The sequence below is a fragment of the Tupaia chinensis genome, unplaced genomic scaffold (genome assembly GCF_000334495.1).
Source record: "Tupaia chinensis unplaced genomic scaffold, TupChi_1.0 Scaffold000037_18, whole genome shotgun sequence".
NCBI lineage: Eukaryota > Metazoa > Chordata > Mammalia > Scandentia > Tupaiidae > Tupaia > Tupaia belangeri.
In genome coordinates, this window is record NW_006159476.1 from 1,557,170 (window position 1) to 1,585,160 (window position 27,991).

The window sequence follows — 27,991 nt, forward strand, 5'->3', positions numbered from 1 at the left end:
CCTGCGGGAGGGGCAGGGAGCTGTCCGCGGTGCTGGTGCGGGCGGGACTGAGGGGCCGGGCCCCAGGGGAGGGAAGCGGAAGAAGGGAGACTTCTAAGGCTCTTCCTAGGGTAATCCGGATTTGTCCTAGGGGTTAAAGAACTCTTACCCTCTTTAGGGGGCTCTTCTCTGGGTAATGGGGATCAAGATTTGCCCGGGGGTCGGGAATTCTCAACCTTTTAGGAGGTTTCTCCCGTGGTTCTTGTGGATTCTGTGTCAGCCTCGGGTGATGGGGGTGAATCACTTCTAACACGGGGTTCTGCCTTGCGCGTGAGGGTCTTGAGTTTGCTCTGGGTCTGGGGGACTTTGACTTTAGGAGGGTTTTGCTGTTGGGGAGTCTAGCTTTTCCCTCAGTGATGGGGGTGGGGAGGATGCAGTCACCTGGTGGGGGCTTCTCTTGAGGACCGGGTTCTATCTTCTTTAGGGGCTTTGCCTGCACTGTGGGCTGTGGTCGCCACTGGCCCTGCGTGTCGGCAAACCTGTGAACTAGGTTGGGGGATTCAGCATTTGACCTGGCCGTGTGTGTGTGTGTGTGTGTGTGTGTGTGTGAGAGAGAGAGAGAGAGAGAGAGAAGCTGTCCTGGACCCCAGGGAACACATGCTCAGGGGACGTGGGGTAGGGTTTGGCCGGCAAGGGATTTGTCCTTGGCTATGACTCCATTTGCCTCCCGAGACCGCCAAGCTAGAGTCCGATTTGTGTGTGTGTGTATGTGTGTGTGTGTGTGTGTGTGTGTTTTCTTTTGCAAGAGGGAGGAGGAGGATCTTGTGACTTGGAGGGAGGGGGGTGTTGAGAAAAGGGAGGAGCAAACAGTCCCAGGTGCCAGGTTTGGCCATGAGTCTGGAAGCTCTGGCTTGTGGGACTAGTCTTTCCTGGGAGGAGGGAGGGCTCAGAAAGCAGTCATGTGATTGCTCCTGCCCAGGGCTTGCATTTTAGTGTTTGCATTTTGGACGACTGGTTTTGTTGGGGGGCGGGGGTGGGGGGAGGTGGGACTAAAACTGACTTTAGTTTCTTTTTTGGGGGTGGTGGTTCTGGCTTGAGAGATTTTCTCTTATCCACCATGGGGAGTGGGACTAGGTTTGGGGGTAGGCCAGTTTAGGGAGCCATAAGTCAGCCTCATTGCTTGCATCTGGGGGTCGGCTTTGGTCTTGATTTGGGGTACTGTGGTCTTAGAATCCCTGGGTTGGATTTGGGCCTCCATGTGGGTTAGGAGTGGCAGATCTCAACTGTGTGTGTGGGGGGGTTCTATTCCAGTTTGGAGGGCTGGTTCGGAGGAAGCTAGGCTTGGCACTAGTTGGGAGGTTGTTCCGCAGCCATATTGAGTTACTGGGACTAGATACGGGGTTTCGCCTGATGTCCTAGGAACCAGTTCAGGATCTGGAATTGGTCCCTATTGGAAGTGGCTAAGACTGAACTGAAGTGTCTAAATGTTGTGGGAGGAGGGCTGGGGCTGAACTGGCATTAGCTAAATTTGGCTGGAGACCTTTTCGGGGACTGATTTGGCCCCAGGTGGGAGGAGCATGGCTGATCCAGGAGCCCTACCTTGGGGGCTTGTGGGAAGTTGAAGAATGCTGCCCTTGGGACAGGGGTCACCAAAGGATGGGGCACTCTGCAGCCCCCTCCATCTGTCTTCTACCCAGGAAAGGGCATGAGCTGTGTCTCTCTCACCCTGCTAACGTAAAGGCCTCACTTGCCAAGATTTTTCTATCCCATCCTCCTCTCCCCAACCTCCAACCCCAGCACCCCAGGCCCTGAACCTGGGATTTCCTGGAGGGGATGTGGGGCTGTGCCAGGTTGGGGGCCAGCTGAGCCCTCCTCCCCTGTCCTGCACAGCTGGATGGCTGGATCCACGAGAAGATGCTGATGGCGCGGGATGGCACACGAGAAGACAGCCACAAGCTGCATAAGAGATGGCTCCGGCACCAGGCATTCATGGCCGAGCTGGCTCAGAATAAGGAGTGGCTGGAGAAGATCGAGAGGGTGAGGATGCAGGCACCCCTGTGCCTGTGCAGGAGGCCACAGGCCTCTAGGGAACCCACATCGCTCCACCTGCACCCTCCACTGCCATCCTGCTAGTCTCACCCCCAATATGGGTCAGATCAGCTCCCAGTCTGCTCCCAGTGTGTGGCCTTGAGTGATTCATGTAACCTCTATGTGCCTCAGTTTGCCCATCTGCAAAATGGTCAGCATCTCTTCTGAATGGTGCCCATACCTTCCTACTTGTTAAATATTCTGTCCCACCTGCTTCCATCCATACCATATGAGGCCTAAGATGGAAGGTCAGGGAGATGGCTGAGAAACTTAGGGTTAAAGTGAACTTTGGATTCTTATAGCCCCGGATTCTAATCATGTCTGTGCCTGCTATGAGCTGTGGCCCAGGAATTTGTGTTCATCTCTTTGAACCTCAGTTTGCTCTTCTATGAAAGTAGGAAAATAATACATATAACTATTTCCCTAGGCTCTTGTGCACATAAAGTGCTTACTTAACAAGACCAAGCACCTAGCAGCTGTAATTACGTCTCGTCTTAACGTGTGATGTAATCTATGTACCTCTGGGCCACCAAAGAGCTTGACATTTTGGAAGGGCCCAGGCAGATTTTGGCTCCAAGCCTCATCTCCCAGAATGTTTCCCTACTCTTACTACACTCTTAGACCTGCAGCCTGATACCCTCACTCTCTGACTTAAATCAAGACCCAGTTTGGTCTTAAACCATTAAATGGCCATGCATGCCCCATAAACATCGGCATGTGGCAAAGCCAGTCCTCTTCACTTTGCATTTAATGTAAGTTCTTTCTCTCACTTTCTCCTTCTTTGATCTCTTTCCATTTCTCTTGTTCTCTTTTTTTCACAATCATCTCCCCTTGTCTCTGACTGTATGTGCATGTGTCTGTGTCCACCACTCGGACTGTCTATCCCTGTCTCCATTTGTGTCTCTCTGTCTCTGTCCCCACACTTCTATCTTTCTGTCCTTCTCTTGTCTCTCTCCTCTGGTTTCTTCCATCTCTGGGCCTCTCTGCATCTGACCTTTATGTCACTATCTCCTGTTATGTACAACTCTGTGCCTCTGTCTCTCTCTCCCCGCACCTCTTTGCATGTTCTGTTCTCCTCCTCCATTTATCTGTCCCTTGTCTCCATCCATCTCTCCTCCTCATCACCTGCCATCCACCCACCTGGGGCAGGAGGGCCAGCAACTGATGCAGGAGAAGCCAGAGCTGGCGGCCTCTGTGCGGAAGAAGCTAGGTGAGATCCGGCAGTGCTGGGCAGAGCTCGAGAGCACCACTCAGGCCAAGGCAAGGCAGCTCTTCGAGGCCAGCAAGGCTGACCAGCTGGTGCAGAGTTTTGTGGAGCTGGACAAGAAGCTCCTTCACATGGAGAGCCAGCTGCAAGATGTGGACCCTGGCGGGGACCTGGCCACCGTCAACAGCCAGCTCAAGAAACTGCAGGTATGGCCTGGCTGGCCCAGGTGTGGGCTCCCTACACTGCAGAGGACTGGGTCATGAGCATACCACGTTCAAGGTATTTCAGGAAGAGGGGCTTTAGTATAGGGGTTTAGAGGCCAGCAGATGGCATACCAGTTACATCACTGGAGATGGCCCACTGCGATTTAAGTTCTGGATTCAGTGACTTGAAAATCATATTGGGCATGTGTGTGTTCATGCCTAATATCCCAGGAGGAGAATGGAGGAGAAGAGATTGTGGCGTGGCCATCCTCCCAGGGAGGGATTTCTGACTTTCCCTCTACCTGTCTCTGTCTCTCCCTCTCTCTCCAGTGAGCACATACACCCTAAGGCAAAAACCTCTTAAAAAAAAAAAGAATACAAAGGTTTATTTCAGGTATGCAGAGGGACTGAAGAGCAGGAGAGCAGAAAGGCAGTTCTGAAACAGCCCAGCTAGTAGTAACTGTTGGAAATAACCACCACCCATAGGGCAGAATACCAAAGGAAGAGGGAAGGTTTAGAGCTGAGAACTGGAAGGTAAATTAAGCTGCATGCTCAAAGTTTCTTAGGCTCCTGACACTGGTTTCCTACATGGAGAACCCAAGGCCCAAAGGTCAGGAAATGATTTAGTACAGAATTACTAGATGTTCATTGAGCACTTCCTTAGTCAGTCTCTGGGCTGAGCACTCACTGACTCCCAGATCCCCTAGAAGATTGGTAACATCATCTTGCCCCATTTCACCAGTAAGGAAACTGAGGCACAGAAAGTGCAGCCCCTAGTGCAAGGACATGCAGCTAGCCCATGTCTCCTACCATGTAGGGGGTCTCTTAGAGAGCAGGTAGTCTCTGCTTTACCTGCACTCCTGGCTTGGTAGCTGGGGCACGCTCAGTGCATGATGGTGTGATGTGAAATGACAGGAGGTGAGTGTCGGTGGTGTTGTATCTCACCTTCCGAGGGGTACAGGCTCCAGCCTTTACACAGGAACAATACTTGTGACCTGTGGGAAACGGAGGCTCCGGGAGGTGAGCTTTCTTGCCTTAGGGTAGCAAGTGGCAGAGCCTGGATTCAAAGTCAAGGTCCCTCAATTCTCTGTTGCCCCTTTTCAGTACACCTCTTGCAGAGTTAGAAAGTGCTCATTGTGCTTAGTGTGTGACCACAAAAAGTAGGCTACTAATAAAAGTGTGATGACATGGTGGGGCCTGTAGGTGGCATGGTAGTTAAGGTGCTAGACTCCCATATGGTCGACCATGGTTCAAGTCCCAGACCTGGAGGCTTGAAAATCACTCCAGGCTTATGTGCGTACCCAAAATCCCAGGAGAGTGGAGGAGAAGGAATCACTGCATAGCCATTCCTCCCCCCAGGGGTGTGTGATTTCTCACTTTTCCTCTCTCTATTACTCTCTGGCTAACACAGGCAACCTTTGGGGGTGGGGAAAGCATGATGACACAGAGCAGTATGTGTTCCTTCATCTGTGCATCACGTCGCTATTGGGCACCTACTGTGTGCAGGTACTTTTCTAGATGTTAGAATGCAGCAAAATAGATGAAAAGTCACTGCTTTCCAGGGCTCACATTCTGGCAGGGAAAGACAGGAAAACAGGCAGACAGATCTGAATATGATGGTGCATGAGGTCATTTTATAGATACCAGTAGTTCCCAAATGCCTCATTCTCTAGGATCTCCTCAAACTCCTTTTTTTAAAAAAAAAAGAAAATATTTTATTTTATTCATTCATTCATTTATTTTAATTTGACCAGAGAGAGACACAGAGAGAGAGAGAGGGAAAGTGAGAAAGCAAGCCATCAGGTCTGGGACTTGGACCGTGGTTGGCCATGTGAGTGTCCAAAGCCTTAACCACCATGCCACTTGCTGGTCCCATCCCCTCAAACTCTTAAAAATTATCAAGGCCCAGCAGCAGTGGTACAAGTGGGAGGCACCACTGCATGAGGCTGGAGCTGCATAGGAGGCCCAGGTTCATTTCCTGGACCAACCTAAACAGGCTAGGTGTGGTGTTGCATGCCTGTACTCCTGGCTAACTGGGAGGCTGGAGCAGGAGGATGGCAACAGGTGAGACCCTGTCAAGAATACCCATTCCTGGGAACCAGCAGTTAGCGTAATGGCTATGTCGCTGGACTCCCACGTAGTCGACCGTGGTTCGTGTCCTGGACCCGGTGGCTTAAAACTCACGCCGGGCGCGTGTGCGTACGTGCCCAAGATCCCGAGAGGAGAATGGAGGAGAAGGGATTGCGGCGTGACCACCCCCCCTGGGGGGTGATTTCTCGCTTTCTGTCTCTATGTCTCTCTCTGTCTGTCTGGCAAGCGCACGCGCCCTATAGCGAAAAAACCTCTCAAAAAAAAAAAAAAAAAAAGAATACCCATTCCTGGGAACAGCGGATGGTGTAATGGTTATGTCACTGGACTCCTGTGTAGTCGACTGTGGTTTGAATCCCAGATCCACCGGCTTGAAACGTATGCCAGGCACATGTACATGTGTGCCCAAAATCCTGAGAAGAGAATGGAGGAGAGGGGATTGCAGTGTGGCCATTTCCCCTGGGGGTTGATTTGTTGCTTTCTGTCCTTCTGTCTCTCTCTTGCTTGCTCTCTCCATCCCTCTTCACCTTCTTTCTCTCCTTTTCTCTGTCTCATTAAAAAAGTAATAAGTTACTGAGACCTTCAAAGAGTTTTTGTTTGCTTGGACTAGACATATTAATGTTTACTGTATTAACAATGAAAACTGGATGGGACTAGAAGGTGTCATGGTGGTAAGGTGCTGGACTCCCACATGGCCAACTGCTATTGGACAGGGCAACTTGCTTTCTCACTTTCTCTTTCTCTCTGTTTCTCTCTGGTCAAATTGAAAAAGAATAATAACAAATGGTATTAAATAAATAAATAATTCTTTAAAAAAAAAAAAAAAGAAAGAAAGATGGGGCTAGCAGGTGGTGTGGTGGGTTAAGAATGCTGGACTTCCACATGACTGGCTGTAGTTCAAGTCCCAGATCTGGCAGCTTGCTTTCTCACGCTCCCTCTCTCTCTCTTTCTCTCACTCTGACCCTCTGTAGTCAAATTAAAATAAACAAGTAAATAAAGTTAAATAAAATAATTTATAAAGAGGGACCAGCAGTTAGCATAATGGCTATGTTGCTGAACTCCCATGTAGCCGACCGCAGTTTGAGTCTGGACCCAGTGGCTTAAACTCATGCCGGGCGCGTGTGCGTGCGTGCCCAAGATCCTGAGAGGAGAATGAAGGAGAAGGGATTGTGGCGTGGCCATCCTCTCTGAGGGGTGATTTTTCGCTTTCTGTCTCTCTGTCTCTCTCTCTCTGTCTTTCTGGAGAGCACACGCGCCCTATAGCAATAATAATAATAATAATAATAATAATTTAAAAAGAAAGAAAACTATTATGTCCATCACATCTTAACCCAAGTACTATTCTTTTTTTTTTTTTTTTAATTCTGCTATAGGGCATGTGCATTTGCTGGAGTGTGTGGGGGGGGTGGGTTCACCACCAGAGGGAATGTCCATGTTGTAATCCCTTCTCCTCCAGTCTCCTTTCAGGATTTTGGGCATGCACCTTGTGTGTTTTTCAAGCTGCCGGGTTTTACAGAGCTCACCGTGGACCATGTGGGTTCCAGCTGCCTTAACCACTATGCCATCAACTAGCCCAAAATAGCATTCTTTTATGAAGAATAACTGTACGTTTCAAAATGAAACAAGCAAATGTAGTGAGAAAATTGGCATTGATTTTATTTTTGCAACTGTCATTCACATCTGGAACTGAAGAGAGCTGGCTTCTCACATGGCTTCTGCACCCGATCTCATGCAAACAGCATGGGTCATCCTGTCTCTGAAAAACCCTGCTGTACACTCAGGAGAGAATGAAAACGAGAAAGGCAAACAACGTCTCGGTATTTTTATAAAAATAGTTGTAACCTTCCAGACCTCTTGAAAAGATTTCAGGTGGGACCAGCAGATGGCGTAATTGGTTACGTCACTAGACTCCCTCATAGTTGACCATAGTTTGAGTCCTGGACCTGGTGGCTTAACACTCACAGTGGTGCATGTGTGTGCATGCCCAAGATCTCAAGAAGAGAATGGAGGAGAAGAAAGTGAGGCATGGCCATACCCCTGGGGGTGATTTCTCGCTTTCTGTCTCTCTGTCTCTCCAGTGAGAGCATTGCCCTATAGCAAAAATGTCTCACTAAAAAAAAAAAAAAAAAAAAAAAAAAAAAGGAGGTAAGAAGGAGAAGAGCTTTCAGGGACCTCCAGGGGCCCTCAGACCATACTTTGAGAACTGCAGATGTATGCCATATGCCAAGCACTGTTAACCCTTCCGTCCCTAGCAGCCCTGTGAGGGAGGCACTGCTGTTATCCTCACGGCTTGCCTGAGGTTGCATAGCCACCAAGTGGCCACTCAGTACTACATTTAGTTCCCTTCCACTCTCCTCCACCGGTACCCCCAGGCCACAGTGCAGAATGTGACCCTCTCACTGGCCTCTGAGAAACTGATCACTGCCTGGAGCTGGATAGTTGCATAGGGTGAAATGTGATGCTTTGCAAGGCTGGTCCGTGTGGGAAGGTTCTGGGTTCATGGGCAGAGACCTCTCTGGGTATGCCAGGCACTGTATGCCCGTGATCCGATTCCAGAACCTTCCCACGTGAGTTAGCTTCCCAGAGCATTGCATCTTACCATTGTGCTGCTATCTGGCCCCATGGAATATTAATTAGTGTTAAGTTAGGTCTCTTGGGCTTAGCAGGTGGCATAGTAGTTAAAACGCTGAACTCCCACATGGTCAAGCCTGGTTTGAGTCCCAGGCCTGGCAGCTTGCTTTCTTGCTTTCCCTCTCTCTCTATCTCTCTCTCACTGTCTCTCTCTGGTGAAAGCATGTGCCCTGTAGCACATTAAAAACAATAATAATATTAAATTAAATTAAATTAAATTAAAAGTTAAGATTCTCAAAAAAAAAAAAAAAAGTTAAGATTCTCTTCGGTTGGCTTGATCTTGCCCAATTACTTGCCCAAATCTTTATGCTGCATAATGCCCTCTCTCCAAGGGTGAATGACTGAATCCTTTTCCTCCCATCCTTGCTGACACTTGGTGTGGTCAGACTTTTACATGTTCCCAGTCTGTGGGCTGGTGGGTGACACAGTGGTTGAAGTGCTGGATTCTCAGATGGCCAACCATGTTTAAGTCCTGGACTTGGTGGTTTGCTTTCTCGCTTTCTCTCTCTCTCTCTTGCTTTGTGATCAAATTGAAAAAAATAATATGATGATCAATACAATGAAATAATTCTTTAGAAAAGTTCATAGATTTCCCCAGTCTGATGGAGAAGTGGTGTGCACACTTGGTTTTTCTCAGATAACTGATAAACTTGAGTATCCTTGCCCTTTTTGGCAGTTAAAGTTTCAAAGGAAGATTGGGGGCTCCTGCGTGAGCCAGAGTGCAGAGTGGGCTCTGCCCTCCCAGCACGGCCCAGCAGACCGATAGACAGGGTCCTTGCTGTTCAAGGGAGAGGCTGAGCCCCAGAGGGCACAAGGGCTCACACAGTGACAGATGCCAGAGGCAGGCCCTCGCACAAGACTCCTGGCCTTTTCCCCAGCAGAGGGAGCCCTAGGCAGAGCGTGACTGGGCTGCAGCCCCCAGATGGAGCTCAGCTGCCCCTGGGGAGAGCAGGCGCCTCTCAAGGCCCTGCAGTCCCCTGGGACAGGCCTGAGAGCCCAGACACTGAGCATACTCAAGAGGAAGGGTCGGCTGCTATCCAGCCTGGCATGTCTTCTAGCTGGCACCCTCAGGCCGGGGGCAGGGCTAGGCTGAAGGAGGTGCTGGCGTGGGATCTGAGGGAATGTGGTGTGTGGGTGATCTGTCCCTGTTCTGCCTCCTCTGGGCCTTTCTGTCTCTTCCTCCCATCTCTCTGTGTCTCTCTGTCTTGATTTCTGTCTCTCCCAGTCTGTCTTTCTCTGAATTAACCCTCTCTGCCTCTCCCCCTCTATCCCTGTGTCCTCTCCGCGTTCCCTGCCCCAGCTGTCTCTGCAGGCTCCCTGAAGCCCACCTCTAGGTCCAGGCCATGTGATCCAGAATCCTCTCTTAGGGCCTCCTGCCCAGCTGTCCCTACTGGCCGAGGGGCCAGATGGTGGAGCCCCAGGCCCCACTTCCCAGCCCTCAGGGGCCAGTCGGCTGGTCTGGCTCAGCCAGGGCTCATGCTGGGAGGGCCAGGATGGATCTCCTGCCATCTAAGTGGAACCAGCCAGGGAGAAATACCCTGGACGCTTTGCAGCTGTTGGGCTAAGTCCTGGGGACCCTCTCACCATGCTCACCCCCACCCTCAGCAGGGCCTTCTCTGGCCTCTTCCCCAGTTTCCCTTCTCTGTCCACATTTCTGGAATTTTTTTCTATGGGGCATACGCACTCACCAGAGAGACAGGAAGACAGAAATAACCCCCTAGGGGGGTGGCCATGCCGCAGTCCCTTCTCCTTTCAAGATTTTGGGCTCTTGTGCCTGGTGTCTTTCAAATTGCCGGGTCTAAGACTCAAACCACAATCAGTCATGTGGGAGTCCAGTGAAATAACCATTATACCATCTGCTGGTTCCTGTCCCACATTTCTATATGTAGCTCAGCATGGCCTAAGGAGAGTGTAGATTCAGGAGCTACACAGCCCAGGGTTTGAATCCCCATTTCACTATGTGTGACTGAGGCTAAGTGATCGTACCTTTCTGAGTCTCATCATCCCTAATTATGGAGAAGCAGAGTGGCTGAGAGCTTGGGTTATGTGGTCCCATGGTCCTGGGTTCCAATGCTGTCTCAGCAGTTTTTACTCTGGACTGGTGACTGATCATCTCTGGGCCTCAGTTTCTACAACTGGAAAATGGGAAGGCAGTGCAGTGGACTGGTGTATCTGAAGGTCAGGGTTTGCTATGTCACTACCCTTTATGGTTGGCATGCAGAGCTGTTTTGGAAGTATTATAAGTTCCTCTTTTTTTTTTTAAAACTTCAATGTCCTTTTTTTTTTCCCCAGAGAATTATTTATTTTATTTATTTATTCATCCACTTATTTTAATTTGACCAGAGAGAGACAGAGAAAGGGAGGGAAAGTGAGGAAGCAAGCCACCAGGTCCAGGACTCAAACTGTGGTCAGCCATGGGGGAGTGTCCAGCGCCTCAACCACCACGCCACCTGCTGGTCCCCCTTTTTTTTTCCTTTTGTTTTTGGAGAGGTTTTTGTTATAGGGCGCAAGCACACTCCAGAAAGAGAGAGAGAGACAGAGACAGAAAGCGAGAAATCTCCCCCCGGGGGGATGGCCACGCCACAATCCCTTTTCCTCCATTCTCTTCTCAGGATCTTGGGCATGCACGCACACGCACCCGGTGTGAGTTTAAGCCACTGGGTCCAGGACTTGAACTGCACTTGACTACATGGGAGTCCAGCGACAGCCATTATGCTGACTGCTGGTCCCTCCCTGGTCCCCCATTTTTTTAAGAAGATTTTTGCTATAGGACACATGTGCTCACCAGAGACAGAGAAAGGCAGAGACAGAGAAAGCAAGAAATCACCTCCCATGGGGGATGGCCATGCCACTATCCCTTCTCCTCCTCCTCTCAGAATTTGGGGCGCACACACTGGTGTGAGTTTCAAGCAGCTGGAGATCTAGGATTTGAACTGTGGGCAATCACGTGGGAGTCCAGTGCCTTAACCACTACACCACTTGCTGGCCCCTGATGTCTTTTTTAAAAATTAAGATCTATGGGGACCAGCAGTTAGTGTAAAGGCTCTGACGCTGGACTCCCATGTAGTCGACCGCAGCTCGTGTCCCGGACCTAGTGGCTTAAAACTCACGCTGGGTGCGTGTGCATGCATGCCCAAGATCCCGAGAGGAGAATGGAGGAGAAGGGATTGCGGCGTGGCCATCCCCCCTGGGGGGGTAATTTCTCACTTTCTGTCTCTCTGAAAAAAAATCTGGCGAGTGCACGCGCCCTATAGCTAAAACCCCTCAAAAAAAAAAAAAAAAAAGATATATGGAGCAGCAGTTAGCATAATGGCTATGTCACTGAACTCCCATGTAGTCGACTGCAGTTCGAGTCCTGGACCCGGTTGCTTAAACTCACACCAGGCACGGGTGCATGCATGCCCAAGATCCCAAGAGGAGAATGGAGGAGAAAGGATTGCTGCATGGCCATCCCCCCTGGGGGGTGATTTTTCGCTTTCTGTCTCTCTGTCTTTCTGGTGAGTGTACACATCCTATAGCAAAAACCTTTACCAAAAAAAATTAAGATATAATTCACATACCACAAAGTGTACACTTTTAAAGTATCCAATCCTGTGGTCTTTTGTATATTCACAAAGTTTAGCAACCTCTCAAATTGCCTTAATTCCAGAACATATTATCACTGTATTAGAAACCCTATACCCATTAGCATTCATTCCCCATTTTCCCTCTGTCCATCTCGTCTCTCTCTCTCTCTGGACTGGCCTATTCTGGACGTTTTGCATAAACGGAGCCATACAACATGTGGTCCTTTGTGTCTGGCTTCCTTCACTTAGCATAACTGTCTGCAAGGGTTGGCCATGTTGTTGGCTCTGTCAGTACTTCAAGGTTCCTCTGTTTTATTTTGTTTATTCTTGCTAGAGGGCACATGTGCTCACCAGAGAGAGACAGAGACAGAGGGAGAGGAGAAAGCACCCCCGTCCACACACAGGGATTGGTTATGATGCAGTCACTTCTCAATCTATCCCTCTTGGGATTTTGGGCACACACACACACACACACACACACACATACACACACACATGCACGTGCTTAGTGTATCTCAAGCCACTACGTCCAGGATTTGAACTGTGCAGTTCTATGCTATACATAGTCAGTCATGTGGGATCCAGCTACCTTAACCCCTAATCCTGTGGCTACAATATATGAGTGGTTGGAAAAGTCATGACACATTTTTGCATAGAAAAACACATCATACTTTCCCAATGACCTTTTTGTTGTTGTTGTTGTTGTTGACTAAGAGCATATGTCATCGTGAGAGAGAGAAGGAGAGGGAGCACTCCCCAGTGGGGTATGGTCATGCTGCAATCTCTTCTCCATTCCCGATCCCATGCACATGCACTAAATATGTTTTTTAAGCTGTCAGGGCCAGAATTTGAACCATGGTCAACCGTGTGGAATCTAGCTCCCTAAACCAGTGTGCTACAGGACTAGCCCTGGTGGGGAGGGGAGGAGATACATACATAAGTGTGTGTGTGTATCTTTTTAATTTGATACAGTAGGTGCATTTGCTAGAGAAAGATGGCAGCAGGGAGTGAGAAAGCACTCCCCCCCCCCAGAGGGAATGACTGTGCTGCAATCCCTTCTCTCAGGATTTGGAGTAAACACACACACACATGCCCAGCATGTTTTTCAAGCCTGGGACTTGAAATACACAGTTAGCCATGTGGGATCCAGCTGCCTTAACCATCATACCACTTGGTTGGTCCAAAAAAAATATATATATATATCAAGGTTTATTTATTTCTTTCATGAGAGAGACACAGAAGAGAGAGAGAGAGAGAGACTCTTCAACAAGGTCCTCATGTTGTGATCAGCCCAGCCTCAGCCAACCCAGATCACAGACATGCATATACCAGGTGTGCGTAGAGAGGCTCCAGGATGCAAACTGGAGACATTCCCATGTGGGTCCAATTATGTTACTACTGTGCCACTGTCTATCCCGTTTCAGAAGTATCTTATACCCATAAGTACACATATCTATATGGCATACATAATGAGCTGAAACTTGCCTTTTTCACTTGACAAAACTTCTGAACATCCTTCCTCATCATGAAACACAGATATACCCGTCCCTTGACACTGTTGCATATACTCTACAGGGTGGCTTGACGGTCTGCCTTTAACCAGCCTTCTCTTGAGAGACCTTTGGGCCATCTCCAATTTTATGCTTGTATAAAAAGAATTGCAGCTGACATCCTGTCCATGTGTGTTTGAGCCCACATCCAAGTATGTCTGTAGAAATATTGATACTAAATACTAAATATTGATACTAAAAGAAAAATGTCTGAGTCAAAAGGTATGTACATTACAATTTGTTTATAGATATTACTAAATATCATCCTGAAAAGGCAGTAAAGAAACCTGTCAGATGATAGTGTTCTCTCTCTCATAAGAAATAAAGTTCGGGGCTGGCAGGTGGTGTGGTGATTAAGGTGGCTGAATCCCACCTGGTAGACATCACAGTTCGAGTCCAGGACCCAGTGACTTGAAACACTTGTCAGGTGTGTGTGTGTGTGTGTGTGTGTGTGTGCCCAAAATCCTAAGAGGAGAATGGAGGAGAAGGGATTGCAGCATGGCCACCCCCTTGAGGGGTGATTTCTCACTTTCTCACTGTCTGGCAAGCCCACACCCTATAGAAAAAAAAAAAAAGAAGAAGAAGAAAAAGAAAAAGAAGAAGAAGAAGAAGAACTTTAAAAAAAATTATCTGGGGCCCGCACATGGTGGGGTGTTTCAAGCACTAGACTCCTACATGGCTGACTGCAGTTCAAGTCCTGGACCTTGTGGCTTGTTTTCTCACTTTCCCTCTCTCTCTCTCTCTCTCTCTCTCTCTCTCTCTCTCTCTCTCTCTCTCGTGAGCGCTGTGCCCTATAGAAAAAAGTTAAATAATAATAATAGTAAAATTAAATAAGTGGTTTTGTTTTTTGTTTTTTGTTTTTTTAAAAATTATGTCCTTAGAAATCTCTGTCCATTCTGACCCCTATTGTCCTCTGTGTTAGCCTCATTCTCAGCAAGTCTCTTCCCTCTGGTGAAAAAAATGGCCCCTAGTAGGCCTTCATCCTACCACTTAGGAACCCCAGGGGAAAGAGAGCACCTGTTCTGTGCTGGCACACTTTTCCAGCGAAAGTGGCAAGAGTTTTCATTGGCTCTTCATAGGTCACATGCCAGTCTCTGACCCAAGTCTATGGCTAGGGTGATTCAGGCTTGGGTCTGGCTTGGGTCATATGACCACACTTAGACCTGTAGGTTTCATTGCTCCCTCCTAAAGCTTAGGACCTGAGAGTTGAAAGGAGGCAGATGGATGTTCAACACACAAAGGCAACAACTGCACTGCAAAACCACAGAACAAAATTCTTCACTTGTTTTTTGAGGGTCGGTTTGCAGTCATTTGCAATAATATGTTACTACTTAATTTTATTATTGTTATTTTGTTTACTTCTCTAGCTTTCTTCCATCTGTTTAGAATTACACAAGTAATACATAATTATATTCTTTTGGTAAAAGATATTACTGGAGCCAGCAGGTGGCATGGTGGTTAAGGAGCTGGACACTCCTACATGGCCGACCACAATTTGAGTCCTGGACCTAGTGGCTTGCTTTCTCATTTTCTCGCTATCTCTCTGTGTATCTCTCTGGTCACATTAAAATAAAAGAATGAATAAATAAGTTAAAAATATATATTAGTAACCTAGAAGTCTTCAGTAAAACATAAGTCTCCTTTCAGCCTACCTCAATCTCACACCCCAAAGGGAACCTCATTATTATTTAGTGTACATCTTTCTGGACCTTGTTTATGTATTTACCAGTGTACCTATATGGATTTTCAAGGTCTTTATTTTATTCTTCATGTTTGAATTTTTAGATAAATACATTTTCACGGTTCAGACATTCAAAACTATATTTTTCTAAAAAATTATTTATTGGGACCAGCAGATGCTATAATGGTTAAATACCTGGATTCCAATATAGTTGACTGCAGTTTGAGTCCTGGATCCAGTGGCTTAAAACTCACGCCAGGCGTATGTGCATGCATGCCCAAAATCTTGAGAGGAAAATGGAGGAGAAGGGATTACAGTGTGGTCATCCCCCTGAGGTGGGGGGTGATTTCTCACTTTCTGTCTCTCTGTCTCTCCAGCAAGTGCACATGCCCCATGGCAAAAATCTCTCTTAAAAAAAGTATTGGGGTTGGCAGGTGGCGCAGTGGTTAAGGAGCTGGACTCCCACATGGCAGACCACAGTTCAAGTCCTGGACCTGGCAACTTGCTTTCTCACTTTCCCTTTCTCTCTCTCTCTCTGGTTCTCTATGGTCAAATTAAAAAGATAATAATACATAAAAATAATAAAAATTTTAAAAATGTCTTTAAAAAAAATTTTTTTTTGGAGAGGTTTTTGCTATAGGGCATGTGCACTAGCTAGAAAGAGAGGAACAGAGGGACAGAAAGTGAGAAATCACACACACACACACACACACACACACACACACCCGGGAGGGATGGCCATGCCATAATCCCTTCTCCTCCATTCTCCTCTCGGGATCTTGGGCACACATGCCCGGCATGAATTTAAGCCACTGGTCCAGGACTCGAACCATGGTCAACTACATGGGAGTCCAGCAACATAGCCATTACGCCAGCTGCTGGTTCCATTAATTTTATTTTTTATTATTATTTTTAAATTTGCTCTAGGGCATATGTGCTTACCAGAGATAGAGTGAGAAAGCAAGGCACTGAATCTGGGACTTGAACCACAGTCAGTCATGAGGGAGTCCAGTGCCTTAACCAAACTATATTCAAAACCCTATGTGGGGGCCAGCAGGTGGCATGGTGGTTAAGGAACTGGATTCTCGCATGACCGACTATGATTCAAGTCCCGGACCTGATGACTTGCTTTCTCACTTTCCCGCTTTCTCTCTGGTGAGCATTTGTGCCCTGTAGCAAATTGGAAAATAATAATAATTAATAAAATTAAATAATAATTTTAAAAATCCTATGTGAAAATTCTCTACTTTATTCCTCTTTTCCATTTACTAGCAGGTACCATCTGTTAATAATTGACTCCAAGGAATTTTTCCACATGTGCAGTCCATACAAATACTTATTCATATGTAGGCTCTAGATTGCTTTTTCCTCTAAATAGTAACTCTTGGCTACTATTCCATACTGGTTTGGATGTGTTTAACCATTTCACTCAAATGGGCATTGAAATCATTTCCTGTTTTTTCCCATTACAAAGTCTTTTACGATGAACATTCTTGGACAAACATCTTTGTGCATACGTGCCAGTATTTCTTAAGATACATTCCTCGAAGTAGAAGGGCAAGTGTTGTGTTAAGCATATGCACATTTTGCATTTTGATGGGATCTGCCAAATTGCTTTCCAAAAAGGCTCTACCAATTTACACCACCACTGACAGTGGCTGAGTATGCCCATCTCTCTGCAGCTTTGCCAACACTAGATATTATTGATCTTTTAAATGTTTGCCAACCTAATGAATAGAAAAGCACATCTTATTTTATTTAATTTTAATTTTTGTGGTTTTTTTTTTTTTTTTTTTTTTTTTTTTTTTTTTTTTTTTTTTTTTGCCATAGGGTGCATCCACTCACCGGAGAGAGAGACAGACAGACAAATACAGAGAGAGGGAAACAGAGACATCACCCTCTGGGGGATGGCCACACCATAATCCTTTCTCCTCCATTCTCCTCTCAAGATTTTGGGCATGTACACACACAGATCCGGCATGAGTTTCAGGCCATCATTGTGGGACTCAAACTGTAGTGAGCCATGTAGGAGTCCAGCATCTTAATTACGCCACCTTCTGGCCCCTAGGCTCTCTTGTTCAATTTGCATTTTACTGCTGATTAGTAAAACTGGGCATCTTTTCATGTGCTCATTTCTTCTGTGTTGTTGGTTCACGTCTAATACCCATTTAACTTTTGGGCAGTCTTTTTTATTTACTGGTGTCATTCATTCATATATTGAACAAGTCATAAGGCCTACTGTGTGCTGGCCACCATTCCAAGTACCCAGGGAATGCAGCAGTAAACATAACACAACCCCTACCCTCACTGGGTCCACATTTTAGACTCCGGAGACCAACAAAAAACACACAAACAAAGAGTTGTTGGGCCAGCTAGGTGGGGTGGAGGTTAAGGTGCTGGGTCCCACACACTGACTCAGTGGTTCAAGTCCCATAGCAGGAGACTTGAAAAACATGCCTGGCATGTGTGTGTGTATATATCCAAGATCCTGAGGGGAGAATGGAGAAGGGATTGCAGTGAAGCCATCCCCCCCGGGGGCGGGGGGGGGTGATCTCTCATTTTCCCTCTCCCTCCCTCTGGCAAGCACACACACCCTATATAAAACTGGAAAAAAAAAAAAAAGAGTTGTCAGGGCCAGGTAGTAGTATAGCAGTAACATAACTGGACTCACATGGAAAACATCTTGGGTTCATGTCCCAGGACCTCCCTGAGCATGCCAGACACCACACATGGGGCCATATCCAGGACAGACTGGGGTGGGTTGGAGATCAGTGTGAAGACCCTGTTGCAGGCGCCTCTTTCTCATGGAAGAAATAAATGAATATACTTTTTTAAAAAATTCTTATAAAAAATAAAAAAGAGTTATCCAATGGTAGTTAAGTGCTGTGGAAATAGAGGAAGCAGGATAGAGGGGAATCCTTTGACTGTAAAGAAACTAGTTCCTGGGACCAGCAGATGACATAATGGTTATGTCGCAGGACACCCACATAGTCAACCTCAGTTCAAGTCCCAGACCTAGCAGCTTGAAACTCAAACTGGGCGCAAGTGCGTGCATGCCCAAAATCCAAGAGGAGAATGGAGGAGTGGGGATCGCAGCATGGCTATCCCTCTGGGGGATGATTTTTCTCTGTCTCTCTGGCAAGTGCACACACCCTGTAGTAAAAATATCTCTTAGAAAGAAAGAAAAGAGAGAAAGAGGAAGAAAGAAAGAAAAAAAAGAAAGGGAGAGGAAGAGAAAGGAAGAAACTAGTTCCTTACCCTAATATGTATCAAATATTTTTCCGTTTGTAATTTGCTGTCTACCTACATCTATGAAATCTCGGGTGATTCAGAAGTATTTTAATATTTATGTGGTTGGGAACCAGCAGTTAGCATAATGGCTTTGTCGCTGGACTCCCACGTAGTCGACCGCGGTTCTTGGACCCGGTGGCTTAAAAAACTCACGCTGGGCGCGTGTGCGTGCGTGCCCAAGATCCTGAGAGGAGAATGGAGGAGAAGGGATTTATATATATATATATATATACACGCATACATACACATATATATATTTATTTATGTGGTCAAATTTATAAATCTTTCTCTTTATGGTTTTTATGCTTGGAAAGGTTTTCTCCATCCCAAGATTATAAAAGCGTTTGCCCAGGTTTTCTTCTACTGCTGTATGGGTTTACTTTACTTTTAGAATCATTTCAGTCTTGAATCCATCTGGAATTGTTTTCAGTATAAAGAGCAAGGAAGGGATCCAGCTAAATTCATTAGCCACTTGGCCCATTACTTCATTAAATAATCCCTCTTTTCCTTGGGGGATTGACTTCTATAAAATATATGAATTCTCCTGTGTATTTGGTCTGCTTTTGCACTTTCTGTGACTCTGTGGCACATCAACCATCAAGCTCACTAGAGCTTTGCATTTATTTTTTATATCTGGAAGGCTGGCCCTTTTGGGCAAGTTACCTAACTTCTCTGTGCCTCAGTTTCCTCCTCTGTGAAACAAGGATACCACCAGACTTAAAGGGTTGTTCTGATCATTAATGAAAAAACGAACCACATTAGTTCCAGGGGTCAGGTAAACTAAGAAAGTCATATTTAAGCTGAAACCTGACCGACAAGGAAGTGCATGCAGGGACAGCAAAAGCAAGGGTCCTGGGGCAGGAGTTAAAGTGTTGCAAGATCCGGGGATGTCAGCACTGCTGGAGTGGACTGAGCAGGGGGACAGTGGTACGGTACCGGAGAGCCACAGCAGGGTCGGGAGAGAGGGTGGGGCTCGCTGAGGTCGCTTCTGTTCCTGCAGTCGATGGAGTCACAAGTGGAGGAGTGGTACCGCGAGGTGGGAGAGCTGCAGGCGCAGACCGCGGCGCTGCCGCTGGAGCCGGGGAGCAAGGAGAGCCGGCGAGCAAGGAGCTGGTCGGAGAGCGGCAGAACGCGGTGGGCGAGCGCCTGGTGCGCCTGCTCGAGCCCTTGCAGGAGCGCCGCCGCTTGCTGCTCGCCTCCAAGGAGCTGCACCAGGTGGCGCACGACCTAGACGACGAACTGGTGAGACCGGGCGCCGGGATAGGGCCGGGCCCGCGCACCCGGGAGGGGAAGTGCGAGAATGGGGAGGGGCGACAGGCCAGGGGCGGGCCAGCAGGCGGAGAAGGCGGAGACCTGAAGTAGCAAAGGGCGGGCGAGTGGAGGGTGGAGAGGACCGAGGGACCCTCCGCTGATGACAGACTCGTTTACTCCTTCACTTACTCATTACCCTTTCACATTCATGTACTCGCTTTCAATCACTCATTGATCGAGTCCTGAAGTCGTTTGTTTATCCACTCATCCCTTCTCTAATCCTTCCTCCAGTCACTTATTTACTGTTATTTGAGACCGGGGATTTGGACTGCTTCTTAGCCTGACCTAGGCTAAAGGCCCACTCCTACAAAACAACGTGTTCACTCATCTACTCAGCTCATTCCATCACTCACTTCCTAATTTGCTCATTTATTCTTTCACTTATTGACTAATTTGCTCACTCACTTGATCATTCTGGACCCACCCCATGCTTGATGATACTGGAGTCACGGGGGTGACCAAGGCAAACCGATTGCTGCCCACAGAGGGCTTGCAGTCCAGAGGGGAGAAGACTTGTCCCCAGACAGTGACAACCCCCGGGGGCGTGGGGGGGTGGAGGCTGTGATGGAGAGTCAAGGAAGCTGTGGGATCCCAAGGAAGGCAACTGGCCAAGGTTCAAAGTCAAGGACTTCCCGGGCAAGGGGATGTTGAGTTAAGACCTGAAGGAAGAGTATGAGTGAACCAGCTGAAGGAATGGGAAGGGAATTCCAAGAAGCAGAATCTGTGAGGGCAAGGCCAGAGGTGAGTATGGGGCTGGCCCCAGCGCAGAGAGCAGCACAGAGCCTGTCGAGAGAGGCTGATGATGTGGCCAGGCTCTGAGGTGAGAAAGGGCCTTGGATGCTGTGCAAGGGGCTTTAAGTTTAGCTGGGCTGCAGGGATCCTCGGGTTCATGCTCCCCTTGACCTGCTCCCGTATCCTCTCCAGGCCTGGGTTCAGGAGCGGCTGCCCCCGGCCCTGCAGAGCGAGGCAGTGGCTTGCAGGCTGTCCAGCAGCACATCAAGAAGAACCAGGTGAGTAGAGCCTGGTGAGGGAGGATGCGTTTGAATAAAAGTGACAGAAGACAGCCCAAGTGACTAAAACCAAAAAAAAGGGGGGGGGGATTTATTAGTTCTTGTCATTGAAAAAATTATGGACAGCAGGTATGAATGCATCCAGGTGCTTCTAGATGTGTTTATGAATCTCTCAGCTGTTTGTTTTTTCCGTGTTAACTTTGCTCTCAGCCTCACTGTCCTCCCCAGTGAAAAAAGGCCTCCAGCAGATTCAGGTTTATATCCCACCTGCAAAACTGAAGAGACTTTCTCCCTGTCAGTGCTTTCAGCCATAGTTCAAGGAATCATTTCATTTTTTTTTTTAATCTCCAGAGGGTGCATGTACTCTCCAGAAAGAGAGAAATAGAGAAGGAGAGAGAGAAATATCTCCCAATGGGGCATGATCACACTAAACATCTGTTTCTCCATCTTGTCAGGATTGGGGGTATTCACGCACACACACATGCACACACACATGCACACACACGGCGTGGCATGTTTTAAAAGTCAGTGGGGCTAGGATTAGAACCATGGTTGGCCATGTGGAATTACGCTTCTTTAACCACAAGTCCATGGTGTCAGCTCTCAGGAATAACTCTTACTGGCTGCATTTGAGTCAAATGCCCATTCCTCAACTTATGATGAGCAGGGATTTGGACTGCTCCTTAGCCTGGCCTAGGCTAAGGGCTCATCCCTGGAAAGCAATAAAACAAACAAAACCTCAAACTGTCCCTAGGGAGAAAAGAGAGATGATCATCAAGAGGGTGCTGACCCCTAAGCAGAGCAAGGTAGGAGAGCAGACTTTGGAGCCTTTTCATCAAAACCCAACTGGCCACTCTTTCACCAAAATCCAAAGTAAGACACACAAGAGGGGGCCAGGGGACCAGCAGATGGCATATGTCGCTGGACTCCCACGTACTCAACTGTGGTTTGAGTCCCGGACCTGGTAGCTTAAAACTCATGCTGGGCGTGTATGTGTGCGTGCCCAAAATTCCAAAGGGTGAGCAGAGGAAAAGGGATTGTGGCATGGCCATCCCCCCCGGGGATGATTCCTCTCTTTCTGTCTGTCTCTCTGCCTCTTTCTGGGGAGCGCACGCACCCTATAGCAAAACTTTCTAGATAAATAAATAATTAAATAAAAACAAAAAGAAAAAAGAGGGACCAGCAGGTGATGTAGTGGTTAAAGCACTGAGCTCTCATATCGCTGACCCTGGTTCAGGTCCTGGACCTGCAGGCTTGAAAATCATGCTGGGCATGGGGCCAGCAGGTGGCATGGTGGTTAAGGCATTGGACACTCCCACATGATCAGCCATGGTTCAAGTCCCAGACCTGGTGGTTTGCTTTCTCACTTTTCCTCTCTGTGTGTGTGTTTTTCTCTGGCCAAATTAAAATAAATGAATGAATAAATAAAATTAAATAAAAAATTATTTAAACAAGAAAGAAAGAAAATCATGCCAGGCATATGTATGTATATGCCCAAAACCCCAGGAGGAGAATGGAGAAGGGATTATGATGTGCCCATCCCTCCTGGGGGATGATTTCTCACTTTCCCTCTCACTGTCTCTCTTGCACCCTATAGCTAAAAACCTGAAAAAAAAAAAAAAGATACAAAATAATAATACAGGTCTCATCCTAGGGAGTTATGTTGATTATTTAGTTTAATTCCCTCAATAACCTATGAGATAAGTAATGTAATTATTCCTGTCAGACCAAAAAATACAAGCTGGGAGAATGGGATACTAAAGGCTGTTGGAGAAGTGGTTCTATGAGTTATTTTAATTTTATTTATTATTATTATTTTTTAATTTGCTATAGGGCATATGTACTCACCAGAGAGAGACAGAGACAGAGAGAAAGTGAGAAACCAAGCTGTCAGGTTCAGGACTCCAACCATGGTTGGCCATGTGGGAGTCCAGCCCCTTAACCACCACACCACCAGCTGGAGTTCTTTAAGAGGCTGAAGTTTTTCTTAGATTTTTTTATTTCTTTTTATTTTTTAGGTTTCTTTTTTTTTTGGTTATTTTTAAAGAATTATTTTAATTTAACTTTATTTATTTTAAAATTTTGACCAGAGCGAGAGAGAGAAAGTGAGAAAGCAAGCTGCCAGGTCCAGAACTCAAACCACAGTCAGTCATGTGGGAGTCCAGTGCCTTTAACCAGCACGCCACCTACCAGCCCTTTGTTGCTGTTGTTGTTTTTCTAAGAAATGTTTTTATGTAACTTTATTTCTTAATTTTGCTTTTTTTTTTTTTCAAATGTTTTTGCCAAGGGGTATGTGAGCTTGCCAGAGAAAGAGACAGAGGAAAAATGAGAAATCACCCCCAGTGGGGATGGCCACATCGCAATCCCTTCTCCATTTTCCTCTCAGGATTTTGGGCACACATGAACACACACAGCTGGCATGATTTTCAAAGCCAGGTCTGGGATTCAAACCACAGTCAGCCATGTAGGAATCCAGCCCCTTAACTACCACATCATCTGCCGGCCCCAGATTTTGTTTCTCTATCTTGATGAAAATACTCTTGGCTGTCCATGGTGTTGGGAACAAATAAAACTGGCCCATCGTCACAGTGAGGGAACCACTCCAACGGGGGGCGGGGGTGGTCAGTTGTGTGAGGGATGAGAGTGCTGGCAGCACAAGGGCTGCTAAACGTGCAATGGCAGCTGCTGTTGACTGCACAGCTACTGCAAGTGCCCCATGGTTTATTGCCTCACGAAGGCCCCACAAGGTAGCGATCCACAGGCGGCCACCATTAGCCCTGTGACTCTAACAAGTTCCTCACCCTCTCTGCGCCTCAATTTCCTCATCTGTGAGATGAGAGTGATGCTGTCTGGCTCCTGGGTTGCAGTGAGAAGCTGTGTGGCTACATCATGGAAAACCCTTAGTTAGCAAAGCACTTGGCAGGCAGCAGGTGCTCAAGAAGTGCTGGGTGTTATTGTTACCCTATTTACCAGACAAGGAAACTGAGGCACACAAGAAGTTAAATAAGGTACTCAGCAAGTAGAGAGCTTGTAGAAGGAGACTTCTGGGGAGATGGAAGTGTTCTTCAGGTTTTTTTTTAGTTGTTTTTTTGTTTTGTTTTGTTTTGTTTTTATGCTACAGGGCGCATGCACTTGCCAGAAAGACAGAGAGAGACAGAGAGACAGAATGCGAGAAATCACCCCCCAGGGGGAAGGCCACACCACAATCCTTTCTCCTCTCAGGATCTTGGGCATACACACGCACCCCTTGTAAATTTAAGTCACTGGGTCCAGAACTCAAACCGCAGTCGGCTACATGGTAGTTCAGCGACATAGCCATTATGCTAACTGCTGGTCCCAAAGTGTTCTGTATTTTGATGTGAGTACCCTGGTGTTTGCATGTGTATGATGTGTTGAGTTGGGGTTGGCTCCATGGCCTGATGGTTAAGACAGCCAGATCCCACTTGGTCACTGAGCAATTCAAATCCTGGACCCAGCGGTTTGATAAACATAACAAAAACCCCTATAGCAAAAACCTCTCCAAAAACAAACAAACAAAAATATCCGACACGTGTGCTTGTGTGTGCCAAATCCAGAAATGAGAGAGATAGAAAAAGGATTGCAACTTGACCATTTCCCCTGTGGGTGCCTTCTTTCCTTTCTCTGTCTCTCTGTCACTCTCTGTGCCTTCTAGCAAAAACTTACAAAATAAAAAGCATTTTGAGTTGTGTATAGTATAAGATTCACACACTGAGACCAGCAGTTAGCGTAATGGCTATGTTGCTGAACTCACATGTAATTGACCTCGGTTCGAGTCCCAGACCCAGTGGCTTAAACTCATGACCAGCGTGTGTGCGTGCGTCCCCAAGATCCTGAGAGGATAATGGAGGAGATGGGATTGAGGAGTGGCCATCTCCCCCACCCCCACCCCCCCGGGAGGGTGGATTTCTCACATTCTATCTCTCTGTCTCTCTCTGTCTTTCTGGTTAGCGCATGTGCCCTATAGCAAAAACTTCTCCAAAAACAAAACAAAAAAACTCTCCCCCCTAAAAAAAATTCACACACTTTACTATATATCAATTATACCTTAAGTGCTGCTAAGCACCCTTATTCTCAAAACTGTAATTCAACCATGAGCCTTACCACTTTTCACAAAACTTCTTGGTTCAGAGCACAGTCTCCAGAGCCAGGCTTCTGTATTCAAACCCTGTCACCCCATGCGAACTGCTTGTTCTTGAGTGATGAACTTCCCTCTCCTGTGCCTGCTTTCCTGCGATGGGGAGCATGAGTGATGGAGCAATTGCACAATGCTTACTTGGTACCTGGCTCATGGCGAGTGATCTATGAGAGTTTTATTAGCTCCCTGGGCCATACCAGTCACAGAGGAGTACCCGGTCTTGCAAAGCGTGAATGAGGGCCTCTCCCCACCCACGCCCCCACCTGCCGTCCCCAGGGCCTGCGTCGGGAGATCCAGGCGCACGGGCCGCGTCTGGAGGAGGTGCTGGAGCGCGCGGGAGCGCTGGCATCGCTGCGCAGCCCGGAGGCAGAGGCGGTGCGCCGGGGCCTGGAGCAGCTTCAGTCAGCCTGGGCCGGACTGCGGGAGGCGGCTGAGCGGCGGCAGCAGACGCTGGATGCCGCCTTCCAGGTGGAGCAGTACTACTTCGACGTGGCCGAGGTGGAGGCATGGCTGGGCGAGCAGGAGCTGCTCATGATGAGTGAGGACAAGGGCAAGGTGCGCCCGGGCTGGGGGGGTGCCGAGGTCCTGGGGGCTGCAGTCCGGCTCGGGGCGCTGCCACCTCACCACGGGCGCCGTGTGCCCCTAGGACGAGCAGAGCACCCTTCAGCTGCTCAAGAAACACCTGCAGCTGGAGCAGGGTGTGGAGAACTACGAGGAGAGCATCGCCCAGCTGTCGCGCCAGTGCCGAGCGCTGCTGGAGATGGGGCACCCGGACAGGTGGGCGGGCAGGGTGACCCGACCAGGCGGGGCTGGGTGGGGTCTTAGGGAGTGTCCAGCAAGAGCTGAAGCTTCATGGATGGAAATTGTGGCAGGGCCAGAATTGGACATTGACGTAAAAGGGACCCTCTTTGCAGTGTGGATTTTGGCAAGTGGGCAGGAGGACTGGAGGGGCACTGCCAAGGGATGGTTTGTGGGGGCAGAAGCCCTGGGATTTGAGTGTAGTGGTGGAGCTTCATGGAGCCGGAGTGATAGCTAGGACCGAGATAGGGAAGTAATCATTCAGAACAGGCAAGGGTGGGGCTTTTTTCTACAGTGTCTGAGACCACGGAGAAGCCTGTAAGCTGAGACTGGGTGTGGGATGGGGCCAGAAACCTCTGGCTGGTGGTAGGTCTGCAGTGGGAGCAGCCCAAAGCAGGGGTTCCCGGGATCTGAGATGGGCGCAGGGCAAGACCTCTGAGTAAACCTGGAGATGGGAACTGAAGAGGGGGGATTGTCTGAGTGCCCAGGTGGAGAGTCCAGAGGTCCATTCGGGTCACTGGAGGGGTGGGGTGTCAGACCGCAGATGGAGACTAGGCAAGGCTGAGGTGGGGGTGAGCTCGTTGAGCTTGTGCGCTAAGCTGCAAGGACAGGGCATCCAAGACTCACAGGAAACAGAGTCCTGCTCAGGTGAATCCAAGACTGCAGAGGCAGCATAGCCCTGCCCTGGGAGAGGGCTGTCATGCAGTTCCCACTCTGCCCCAGAAGTCTCAGGGGGCTCCCTCCTCCCTGCTTCTCCTTGTCCCCCACCAGTGAGCAGATCAGCCGGCGGCAGTCTCAGGTGGACCGCCTGTACGTGGCGCTCAAGGAGCTGGGTGAGGAGCGCAGGGTGGGCCTGGAGCAGCAGTACTGGCTGTACCAGCTCAGCCGCCAGGTGGACGAGCTGGAGCACTGGATTGCCGAGAAGGAGGTGGTGGCTGGTTCACCCGAGCTCGGCCAGGACTTCGAGCACGTCTCGGTGAGCACCGTTAGCAATGCCAGTGATACCAGCAGCCACAGTATATGCTGCTAAGGTTTCTGGTCCTTGGTTTCCCCATTGGTAACATGAGAGTCAAAACAGCCCCCACCTCATGGATCCATTGAGAGACGTGAATTAATATAATGTAAAACACTTGTGACCCTGCTTGGCACACACACACACACACACACACACACACACACAGTTACTATCACCATCACCCAGCCACAGTAGTGCACGCTGGTTTTGCTGCCACTTGGCAGGCTGAGGCCACATGGGAGGCCAGCGTTCGATTCCCAGCCGACTCTAAAAGCAGTGGTGGATGCCTATAGTCCCAGCTACTTGTGAGGTGGAGGCAGGAGAATTAGAACCAGGGGAGACCCTGCTTTTTTTTTTAGAGAGAGAAATTTTTGCTATAGGGCATGATGTGCACACATTGGAGAGACAGAGAAAAAGAGAGACAGAAAATGAGAGACACCCCCCCCAAGGGGATGGCCATGCTGCAATCCCTTCTCCATTCTTCTCTTGAGATTTTGGGAACACATGTATGTGCACATACCCAGTGTGAATTTCAAGCCTTCTGGTCTGGGACTCAGCGACATAACCATTACGCCATCTTCTGGTCCCAACTCTGTCTTAGGAAAAAAAAAAAGATCTAATGATGTTATTGTGGCTACTAGTATTGCTACAGGGTGAGTGCTGAGTGTTAGATATTGTCATTATTTATTTTAGGGAGAGATTTTTCCTATAGGGCATGTGCGTGCGCTCACCAAGACACGGAGAGAGAGAGAAAGTGAGAATCACCCCCCAGGGGGATGGCCACGCCATAGTTCCTTCTCCCCCATTCTCCTCTTGGGTTTGGGCACATATGCGCGCGCACACACACACACGCAGCCAGCCTGAGTTTCAAGCCGCCAGGTGTAGAACTCCAATCGTGATTGTCCATATGGGAGTCAAGCCCCTTAACGACCTGCTGGCCCCTTACTTTTTATTTTATAAGTTTATTTATTCCATGGGAGAGAGAGAGAGACGGGCATCCCCAACAGGGTCTTCACACCACTCTCCACTCTCAGCCTTGGCCGGCCAGTGTCACAGGCATACGTGTGCGCCTGGCGTGTGCAGGAAATCCTCAGGACGCAAAGCCAGGGCCTTCCTGTATAGCTTCAGCAAATGCAACGTTGTGTTCCCACTGCATCCCCATGGCTGGCCACATACTATTTTTGATGATGATGGTAGTGATGGTGATCATTCTTACTCGTACTTGTCACGAGTTGGAGGGTTAGAGCGGAGCTGGTGCACACAGCACCTTGGTCCACTTGGTTGTGCCCCTGCTTCCTGGTGGCAGGTGCTGCAGGAGAAATTCTCAGAGTTCGCCAGTGAGACAGGCACGGCGGGGCGGGAGCGGCTGGCAGCTGTGAACCAGATGGTGGATGAGCTGATCGAGTGCGGCCACACG

The 27,991-nt window shown here is 48.3% G+C and overlaps 1 protein-coding gene across 1 annotated transcript in view; it reads left to right on the top strand.

Annotated features, from left to right (window-relative positions):
* Positions 1–61: 61 nt before the first annotated feature.
* LOC114007833 (spectrin beta chain, non-erythrocytic 4-like) overlaps positions 62–27,991 on the top strand; it is a 41,243-nt gene continuing 13,313 nt past the window's right edge. Inside the window, 11 exon segments of the mRNA XM_027771939.1 lie at positions 62–110; positions 1,870–2,016; positions 3,217–3,480; positions 19,285–19,359; positions 19,362–19,526; positions 20,520–20,550; positions 20,553–20,605; positions 25,038–25,316; positions 25,408–25,538; positions 26,331–26,535; positions 27,881–27,991. The exon segment at positions 27,881–27,991 is cut by the window's right edge and continues 258 nt beyond it. Of these exon segments, the coding sequence (XP_027627740.1) occupies positions 1,894–2,016; positions 3,217–3,480; positions 19,285–19,359; positions 19,362–19,526; positions 20,520–20,550; positions 20,553–20,605; positions 25,038–25,316; positions 25,408–25,538; positions 26,331–26,535; positions 27,881–27,991 (1,437 nt within the window). The 5' untranslated portion in view covers positions 62–110; positions 1,870–1,893.